General features: G+C 39.8%; 1 protein-coding gene across 1 annotated transcript in view; it reads left to right on the plus strand.

Moving 5' to 3' along the window:
• ITGA8 (integrin subunit alpha 8) overlaps positions 1-10813 on the plus strand; it is a 330607-nt gene that overhangs the window by 271140 nt on the left and 48654 nt on the right. The window contains exon 26 of the mRNA XM_007956731.1: positions 6259-6387. Within this exon, the coding sequence (XP_007954922.1) occupies positions 6259-6387 (129 nt within the window). The remainder of the gene's footprint in view (positions 1-6258; positions 6388-10813) is intronic.

The following is a 10813-nucleotide window of genomic DNA, read 5'->3' on the forward strand; positions in this document are numbered from 1 at the left end:
TTAGTTTGGTATATGTGAGAACACAAAGAAGAAAATTTAAAATCCCTAATAAAAATCTCTGGTGGCACAGTGTCTAAGGCATTTGACTGCTAACCAGATGGTTAGCAGTTCAAACCCCCCACCCACTAAGAGAAGGAAGACTGGGTTATCTACTTCCATAAAGATTTACTGCTTCAGAAACCCAGTGGGGGTCACTGTGAGTCAGAATTGAATCGATGCCAGTGAGTTTGCTTTTGGTTCTACAGTAATGTTACCAAGGAGCTCTGGTTGTATAGTGGTTAAGGTAATTGGCTGTTAATCATAAAGGTCAGTGGTTCAGCCACCATCCGCTCTGTGGAAGAAAGATTGGGTAGCCTTGGAAACCCAATGGGGGTCGCCATGAGTTGGAATTGACTGGATAGCAGTGAGTTTGTTTTTTGGTGAGTAATGTTACCGCATGTTACTATTATATTTACTCATGTATTAATTTATTTCTCCATTTCACCCATAAAAATTCATTGTGTGATGCAAAAGATAAAGATACTCTTCAAAAATCCATAGTACCATTACTATGCCTAAAAAGAAATTAGGAAAACTTCCTTAATATCATCAAACTTCTCCCACTGGCAACACTTTGATAACTATCCTTCTAGATTTTTTCTATTTCTAGATATGGAATGTAAGTATACTTCCATGGCTTATTTTAAAAGTACAACCCTACTACACATACTGTTTTGTAATCTGCATCTTGTATCTTTCCAAATTACCAAGTAGCTCAATATCCTATTTAAAAAACTGTCCTTTAGACTTTTATATAGATATATCATAATTTATTTAACCAGTAACCTATATATATCTATAGTGTTTCAAGTCACAATGTTTTTTTTTTTTCCTTCTATTAAAAATAATGCTGCTGTTGTTGTTGTTAGGTGCCGTCACATTGGTTCCAACTCATAGCAACCCTGTGTACAACAGAACGAAACACTGTCCAGTTATGTGCCAGCCTCACAATACTTGCTATACCTGAGCCCACTGTTGCAGCCACTATGTCAATCCATCTCATTGAGTGTCTTCCCCTTTTTCGCTGATCCTTCACTTTACAAAGCATGATATCCTTCTCCAGGGAATGATCCCTTCTGACCACGTGACCAAAGTAAGTGAGACGAAGTCTGGCCATTCTCGCTTCCAAGGAGCATTCTGAGTACACTTCCTCCAGGACAGTTTTGTTAGTTCTTATGGCAGTTCATGGTACTTTCAGTACTCTTCACCAACACCACAACTCAAAAGCATCAACTCTTCTTCGGTCTTCCTTATTCATTGTCCATTTTCACGTGCATATGAAGCAATTGAAAACACCATGGTACACCTTCAAAGAGATATGTTTGCTCTTCAGCACTTTAAACAGATCTTTGGAGAAGATTTGCCCACTGCAATAAGTCGTCTGATGTCTTGACTGCTGCTTCCATTGGTGTTAAGTGTGGAACCAAGCAATATGAAGTCTTTAACAACTTCAATCTTTTCTCTATTTATCATGATGCTGCTTATTGGTCCAGTTCTGAGGATTTTCATTTTCTTTACATTGAGGTATAATCCATACTGCAGACTGTATTCTTTAATCTTCATCAGTAAGTGCTTCAAGTCATCTTCACTTTCAGGAAGCAAAGTTGTGTCATCTGCATATGGCAGGTTGTTACTGAGTTTTCTTCCAATCCTGATGCCATGTTCTTCTGGTAGTACATCTTCTCATATTATTAGCTTAGTGTACAGACTGAATAAGTATGGTGAAAGGATACAACTCTGACACACTTCCTTTCTAGTTTTAAGCCATGCAGTAACCCCTTGTTCTGTTTGAATGACACCTTCCTGGTCTATGTATAGTTTCCTCATGAGCACAATTGAGTGTTCTGGAATTTTCATTCTTCTCAATGTTACCCATAATTTGTTATGATCCACACAGTCTAATGCTTTTCCATAGTCAATAAAACACAGGTAAACGTCTTTCTGCTATTCTTTGCTTTCAGCCAAGATCCATCTGACATCACCAATGATATCCCTCATGCCATGTCCTCTTCTGAGTCCAGCTTGCACCTCTGGAAGTTCCCTCTCAATATACTGCTGCAACCATTTTTTAATTACCTTAAGCAAGATTTTACTTGTGTGTGATATTAATGATATTGTTCTAAAATTTCCACATTCTGTAGGATCACCTTTCTTTGGGAAGGGTACAAATATGGATCTCTTTCAGTCAGTTGGCCAGGTAGCTGTCTTCCAAATTCTTTGGCATAGATGAGTAAGTGCCTTGGATGTGGCATGTTTGCTGAAACATCTCAATGGATATCTCATCAATTCCTGGAGACTTGTTTTTTGCCAATTGCTTTAGTGAAACTTTAACTTCTTCCTTCAATACCATTGGTTCTTGATCATATGCCAGCTCCTGAGATGGATGAACATTGACCAGTTCTTTTTGGTACAGTGACTCTGTGTATTCCTTCCATCTTCTTTTGATGCTTCCTGAATCTTTCAATATTGCATCTTGAGGCTTGAATTTTCTCTTCAGTTCTTTCAGCTTGAGAATGCTGAGCATGTTGTTCCTTTTTGGTTTTCTAACTCCAGGTCTTTGTACATTTCATTATAATAATTGACTTTGTCTTCTTGAGTTGCTCTTTGAATCTTCTGTTCAATTCTTTTATCTTGTCATTTCTTCCATTTGCTTTAGCTACTCTCCATTCAAAAGCAAGTTTCAAAGTCTCTTCTGACAGTCATTTTAATTTTTTCTTCCTTTCCTGTCTTTTTAATGATCTTTTGCTTTCTTCATGGATGATGTTTTTGATATCATCCCACAATTCATCAAGGTTTTGGTCATTGGTGTTCGGTGCATCACATCTATTCTTTAGATGGTCTTTAAATTGGGGTGGGATAAATCAAGGTCATATTTTGACTCTTGTGGACTTGTTTTAATTGCCTTCAGCTTCATCTTGAACTTGCGTATGAGCAGTTGATAGTCTATTCCACAGTTAGTTCCTGGCCTTGTTTCGGTTAAAGATACTGAGTTTCTCCATCATCTCTTTCCACAGATGTAGTTGATCTGATTGCTGTGTATTTCATCTGGTACAGTCCATATGCATAGCTACCATTTATGTTGAAAAAAGGTATCGGCAATGAATAAGTCATTGGTCTTGCAAAATTCTGTCATGCGATCTCTAGTGTCATTTCTATCACCAAGGCCATTTTTTCCAACTACTAGTGATTTTTCATTTCCAACTTTTTCATTCCAATCACCAGTGATAATCAACACCTCCTGACTGTATGTTCAGTCAATTTCAGACTGTGGAAGTTGGTAAAAATCTTCAATTTCCTCATCTTTGGCTTTGGTGGTTGGTGCATAAATTTGAATAATCATAGTACTGACTGGTCTTCCTTTTAGGCATATGGTTATTGTCCTATCACTGACAGCATTGTACTTCAGGATAGATCTTGAAACATTCTTTGTGACAATGAATGCCATGCCATTCCTCTTCAGTTTGTCATTCCCAGCATAGTAGATCATATGGTTGCCTGATTCAAAATGGCCAAAAATGTTCCATTTCAGCTCACGAATGCCTAGGATATAGATCTTTGTGTGTTCCATTTCATGTTTGACAACTTCCAATTTTCCTAGAGTCATACTTCATACAATCCATGTTCTGATTATTAATGGACATCTGCAGCTGTTTCTTCTCATTTTAAGTCATACCACATCAGCAAATGGAGGTCCTAAAAGCTTTACTCCATCTACATCATTAAGGTCAACTCTACTTTAAGGAGGCAGCTCTTCCCCAGTCATATTCTGAGTACTTTCTGATCTGAGTTGCTCATCTTCCAACACTATATTAGACAATGTTTCATCAAGTTTTCCAGTAATGTCTCAGACAGTGTTTCACTGCTATTCATAAGGTTTTCACTGTCCAATTTTTGAGAAGTGAATGGTCTGTTCCTTCTGCCAAGTCTGTCTTAGTCTGGAAGCTCTCTTGAAACCTGTCCATCATGGGTGACCCTGCAGGTATTTGAAATACTGGTGGTATCACCTCCAGCCTCACAGCAACACGCAAGCCACCACAGTATGATAAACTGACAGACAAGTGATGGAATGCTGGTAGGAACATTCATTTTTTATTTTAATTTGATCTGGTGCTTTATTATTTCAAGTATGAGATTTTATCTCATCTCTGAGCCATTAGGAATTCCTTCAATATAAGAATGAAATAAGGATTTAATTTCATACTTATTCAAATGATTATCCTTTTGTTCAAACCCATTCACTCTTTACCAACTGCAGTTTGATTTCTACCTCCACCTCTGGGAAGAGCTACCATAATTTCTTAATTGACAGATCCAGTGCCAGCACCAATCCTCACCCTTCTTACCTCCTCTGCGGCCTTACCATTACTAGTCACTCCATTATTTTTGAACCATTCTTCTCCTTAAGCATCTATAGAACCACATTTTCCTGGATAGCCCCCTACATCTGATTTCCCCATCACAGTTTTCTCTACTGGATCGTCTTTCTTTCCCTGTTTTATGGTGTTTCCTGGGAAGATCTCCTTGATGCTACACTTTGCATTTTACATGTTCCTTCTGAGCAACACAGACCAGCTTGATAAGCACTGATGGGAATAGAGCAAGCATGATGAACATCAAACAGAGGCTCAGGAGTCAGCCTCATGCAGTTCAGCCATAGAGAGTAGTTCTTCATGCCAGGGAGCAGAATGTGAGGAGCTCTTGGTGAGAGATGAGGCTGGAGAGGCAGGCAAAGTCCAGCCCAAAAAGAACTATATGTGTCATGCTAATGAGTCTGGACTTCATCTTTCTGTTTATCTAGCAGATTTTTCTAGGTCCTTATGACACGCTGAACAGCATCATTTCACCTTTTGTGATAAATCCTACATCTGCAATGTAGGAGTTTACTCCTAATAAACATGTTGTTACTGTTCCTACAAATACAAAAAAAAAAATTGTATCAAAGAAGATGTTCTTCTCTGCAGGAGAAAATTGTATCTCTGTAGTCAGCTTGTCAAAATGCTTAGTAGCTTTGATCGAACTAATGAATGTTAACAGATTATTATGTATGATGTATTGGAAACTCTCGAAATATTATTCAGCCTTCAGATATACCCAACACAGAGCCTGAGATATAATCACTTGCAAAACAAACTCAGGATCGAAAATAAGCTCTGTTACAGCACAATGTTCTTGTAGCATGCTTTGGAAAAGTCATTTTCATTACATTGTTCTCCTGAGGGAAAATTTCTTACAAGTACAGGAACATGGTGTAGCTAAGACTTCCCAACATCTGCTCCTTGGCCACCTTCAGCCATTTCCCCATGGTTAGCTTTTCTTTCTCTCTCTCTCTCTCTCTCTCTCTCTCTCTCTCTCTCTCACACACACACACACACACACACACACACACACCACCTCAAAATTCATCTTCCCTTCATAATATTCCTCAGTTTAACTAACCCGAATATATAATGAGGATTCCCTGGGTGCAAACAGCTAAACACTCAGCTGCTGATGAAAAGGGTAGAAGTTTGAGTTCACCTAGAGATGCCTCAGAAGAAAGGCCTGGTGAAAAGTCAGCCATCGAAAACCCAATGGAGCCCAGTTCTACTCTGACACACGAGATTGCCATCATTTGATATCAACTCATTGACAACTAACAACAAGAATATGTAATGAAGAATCCCCAGGTGCAAACAGTTAACATGCTTGGCTGCTAGCCAAAAGGTTGGAGGGTCAAATCAACCCAGATACACCTCAGATGAAAAGCTTGACAATCTACTTCCAAAAGCATCCATATGGAGCACAGTTCTACTCTGACATGCATGGGTCACCATGAGTCAGAGTTGACTCAAAGACAACTGTTCTTTTTTGTTCATTTGTTTGCTTGGTTTTGTTTTTAATATATATATAATGAGAGGGAAGTAACTTGAGAACAATGATTCATGCCTGAAACAGCATTACTTCTGCTTAAAGTCTTACCGTTAGAAGATGAGCTTACCAGGAATGCATTCTCCCGGCTGCATAAATTCCTATAACTGGAGAGTAAGAAACTTGTTCCATGTTGGTGCAGTTCATTTTGCTGAGACATGCTGCTAGTAAATCAGAACATGCCTTAATTCTCATGTGAATCGTATTCAGTAGAGGGAATAAAAATTGCCTGCAGTTCAAGGCCAATGAAAGACAACAACTGTCAATGTAATTGTGTGTGATACCTCCTTTTTTTTTTTTTCCTGTTTGTAGCCTGCAGCCTCCCCAGAGGACACCCCTGAGCTTAGCGCCTTTTTGCGGAACTCTACCATTCCTCATTTGGTCAGGAAGAGGGACGTGCCTGTGGTGGAGCTCCACAGACAAAGCCCTGCAAAAATACTGGTGAGTTGTTTCAGTGTGTGGAGCCCCTGGGCGGTGTATACGGTTAAACCCTCAGCTACTGACCAAAACGTTTTTGGTTCAAACCCACCCAGAGGCACTTCAGAAGAAAGGCCTGGCTATCTGCTTCTGAAGAGTCACAGCCATGAAAACCCTATGAAGTACAGTTCTACTCTGACACACATGGGATTGCCATGGGTCAGAATTGACTTGATGGCGACTGGTTTTATCTTAGTTTGAAGAGAATGGAGAGAAAAAATGGAATGGACAGAGTTCTCAGAGCCAGATGGCCCTAACTCCATGTATTATTTTTCATTCTCCTTCAGTGCTCAGATCTGCCTCACATATTTATGCTTTGAGACATGAAAGTGACTTTTCTGTAAAGACTAAGGAATATTTGCAATAAACCTGAAATTTCACTCTTTTAAACCTGTGAGTTGGAATCAACTTGATGGTAGTAAGTTTTTTTGTTTTTTTTTTTAAAAAAAAAAAAAACCCTGCCATAGAAGCCACATTGGAGAAATAATGATGGAAACATAAAATGTAGCCTTTAATCCATTTTGAGAACAATAGAGCTCAATTAAGGATCTCTGGTAGTATGGTGGATAAGGCGTTTGGCTGCTAACCAAGAGGTCAGTGGTTTGAACCCACCAGCCACTCTGCAGAAGAAAAATGAGGCAGTCTGCTTTCATAAAGATTTACAGCCTTGGAAACCTAGTGGGGGTTGCTATGAGTCAAAATTGACTAAATGCCAGTGAGTTTGAGTTTTCTGGTTTGAGGGCTCAATTATCAGCCAGTTCGCAGATACTGGGCTGATGGTAGTTTGAAGTGAGTCTAGAGAAGAGCTGTCTATTCACTGGATCTTTGTGGAGTTGCCTGTTCATTGAACCTCAGAGTCCTCTGCTTGTGCAGAGGAGGCAAGAGGAAACATTCAGGTTTCTTAGGCCAAAACCACTGCAGGGACTTAGCAGAGGCACCTGTGGCAGCTCTAGCAGGAATTTAGTCATCTTTTGCAAAACTGTAGACAGCATCCATGAGTGAATCTTTTCAATCCAGTTCTCCCACTCATTCCTTTATCTCCTCACATGAATATTCATCCCCTTCCTTGATCATGTGATGAAGGCACAGTCAGTGTTAGTGTTCATTTTACTTGCTCTGGATTGAACGGTGTCCCCCTAAAAACATGTGTTAAAATTCTAACCACTGTACCTGTAAATATAATCCTGTTTGGAATTAGTGATTTTCTTTTATTATATTAATGAGTCATATCCCTGTAGGGTAGATCCTAAACCTAATCACTTCTAAGTTATAAAAAGACCAGAATATTGTATCAGGGAATGAGGGTGCTCGCTAATAAACAACTAAAATGTGAAAAGGACTTTGGAATTAGGTAATGGATAGAGGCTGGAGGAATTTTTATTTGCTTGATAATAAGGTCCTAGATGGCCTTGAAGAGACAGTTGGTAGAATTATAGACATTAAGGGCAATTCTGACCAAGGCTTAGAAAAAATTGCAAGATGTAAGGAAAGTTTCCATTGTCATTAAGAATGTTGCTAGAAATGTGGACCTTGAATGTGCTTCTGGTTAGAAAATAAATTTCTGTTGTTTCAAGCTACCCACTTGTGGTATTTCTATTGCTACTGCACTAGGTAAGGAAGGAGCACTGGTGACACATTGGTTAAGTGCTTGGCTGTGAACCCAAAGGTTGGCATCTCAAACCCACCCAGGAGTTCTGCTTCTGTAAAGATAACAGCCAAGACCCTATGAGGCAGTTCTACTGTGCCACATGGGGTCACACTGTGGTCAGAATAGACTCAATGGCACACAACAACAATAGCACTAAGTTACTAAGATACCTGTGTTCTAGAGAAAATCTCCTTAGGATGTGAGATTATGAGCACACTCTCCAGGTATGCGGAAGTGACCAGAGATTACCTATAGAAGCCAAGTTCTCTTCAAACACAAACAGGGCTTGAGGCTGGAACCACACTGAGAGTGCTGTAACCTGGTGCCTGGAAAGGCTCATGGACAGAGAAGATGTTTCCTGCCCCAAAGCTGCAATGCCAAAAGCAATCTGAGAAGAATACCTTATGGTAGCACTGAATTAGACGTCACAGAGACAGGCCAAGTGTTATCAATTCAAAGAGACAAGATAGAGGGAAAGACCCTTGGCAGGAAGTCTCAGGGCAAAGAAGGGAGCAAGGAAAGGAAGATGGAGGCAGAAGTGGGAGAAGTCCCTGAGTCAGGGAGGGCTCTATAGTTCTTTCTGTAGGTGCAATAGCCTCTGTCCTGGCTACAGTGAGAGCTATTAATCTCCTAAACCCATGCTTCTGACACTCTCCAGAATGGAGACTCCTCCTTGAGTTTTTGAAGAGGTATCTCTACAGAAGTAGATCACCCAGTCTTCCTTCCAAGGAGTGGCTGGTGAGTTTGAAACACCAGCCTTCTGGTTCATAGTCAAATGCCTTAGGCACTATGCCACCAAAGCTCCTGGGCTCATCCAGGGCTCTGGCCCACAGATGCATTCTTCTTCTCTGCCTACCCACCATATTTTAAGTTCAGGTGAGCAAGGACCACATTTGGTTTGCTCACCATTGTTTCTACAATGTGTGACACAGTGCCTGGGTCATTTGTTGAACAAATATGTGAATGACAGAGAGAATGAACTCATCACTAATATTTTTAGGAGTCATCTTCCAAAATGTCTTCTGTGAGTCATTCCACCCATTCTTAATCTTCCTCCCTGATCCTAAATACTGTTAATCATATATCAATTTCTAATGAGATCTCATAAGCGGTTTAAAAGATAGCATTAGTAATGACTAAGCTGACTAGCCACCCCACCTACTGAATTCAAAATAAAATGGCTGTACAAGTATGGTTTTTTGTTTGTTTTGGGATGTATAGTCACTCTAGCAATTGTAAAATTGAAAGAATTCAATATAATGTACCCTACATGGAGCAAAGCTATACTTGAGAAATTCTGTCTCTACTTTTAGCATTTGTATGATTTGTTGTTGTTATATGCTGTCAAATCCATTCCAACTCATACTGACCCCATAGGACAGAATAGAATAGAATAGAGCTTCCTCATAGGGTTTTCTAGGCTATAATCATCACAGACCACCACTTGTCTCTCAGTTTGTTGTACTATGGTGGCTTTCATGTTACTGTGAGGCTAGAGGCTATGCCTCTGGTATTTCACATACCTGCAGGGTCATCCATGGTGGACAGGTTTCAGAGGAGCTTCCGGACTAAGACAAACTCAGAACAAGGAAGGGGCCATCCACTTCTCAAAGAACTAGCCAGTGAAAACCTTATCAATAGCAATGAAACACTGTCTGATATATTACTGGAAAACTTTATGAAGAGCCCTGAAACATTGTGCAATACAGTGCCAGAAGATGAGCCCCTCAGGTTGGAAGGCACTCAAAATACAACTGGGGAAGAGCTGCCTCCTCAGAGTAGAGCTGACTTTAATGATGTGGATGGAGTAAAGCTTTGGGGACCTCCATTTCCTACTATGGCATGACTCAAAATGAGAAGAAACAGCTACAAACATCCATTAATAATTGGAACATGGAAGGTACAAAGTATGAATCTAGGAAAATTAGAAGTTGTCAAAAATGAAATGGAACACATACAGATCGATATCGTAGACATTAGTGAGCTGAAATGGACTGGTTTTGGCCATTTTGAATCAGCAACCATATGATCTACTATGCCAGGAATGATAAATTGTAGAGGAATGGTGTGGCATTCATCATTGCAAAAGATGTTTCAAGATCTATCCTGAAGTACAACGCTGTCAGTGATAGAATAATATCCATCTGCCTTCAAGGAAGATCAGTTAATATTACTATTATTCAAATTTATGCACCAACCACCAAAGCCAAAGATGAGGAAACTGAAGACTTTTACCAACTTCTACAGTCCAAAATTGATCAAACAAGTCATCAAGATGTGTTGATTATCCATTTAAAAAAAAAAAAAAAAAAGACCGGGTTTGTTGTTCTGATAGAGTCTGGTGAGAACCCTGAGACTGTGGCTCCTAGCCACCCTTCAGGTCTGGAATTGAACTAACTCCTGTGGCTTCCAGCCAAACAATAGACAGGCATATGGAGTGAACAGTTACATCAGGTAGATACAATCCTTGGAGCAACCATTCATGGGAGAACAGAAAGGCAGTGTATGCACAGGGAGATGGGGGGGGAGAGAGAAGAGTGCATGGGAGGGAAGAGGTAACTATGAGAGGAAATGGGGAGAGAGCTGTTACATTGTGGGGAATTGCAGTCAATGTCATGAGACAAAATGTGAATGAACTGCTGTATCGAAAATGAATTTGCTCTGTAAACGTGCACCCAAATCACAATAAAAAAACTTTAAAAAAAAAAAAAAGATGTGTTGATATCACTGGTGATTTGAATG

This window comes from Orycteropus afer, unplaced genomic scaffold, assembly GCF_000298275.1.
Source record: "Orycteropus afer afer isolate SDZICR_OR568_19922 unplaced genomic scaffold, OryAfe1.0 scaffold00655, whole genome shotgun sequence".
NCBI classification, from domain to species: domain Eukaryota; kingdom Metazoa; phylum Chordata; class Mammalia; order Tubulidentata; family Orycteropodidae; genus Orycteropus; species Orycteropus afer.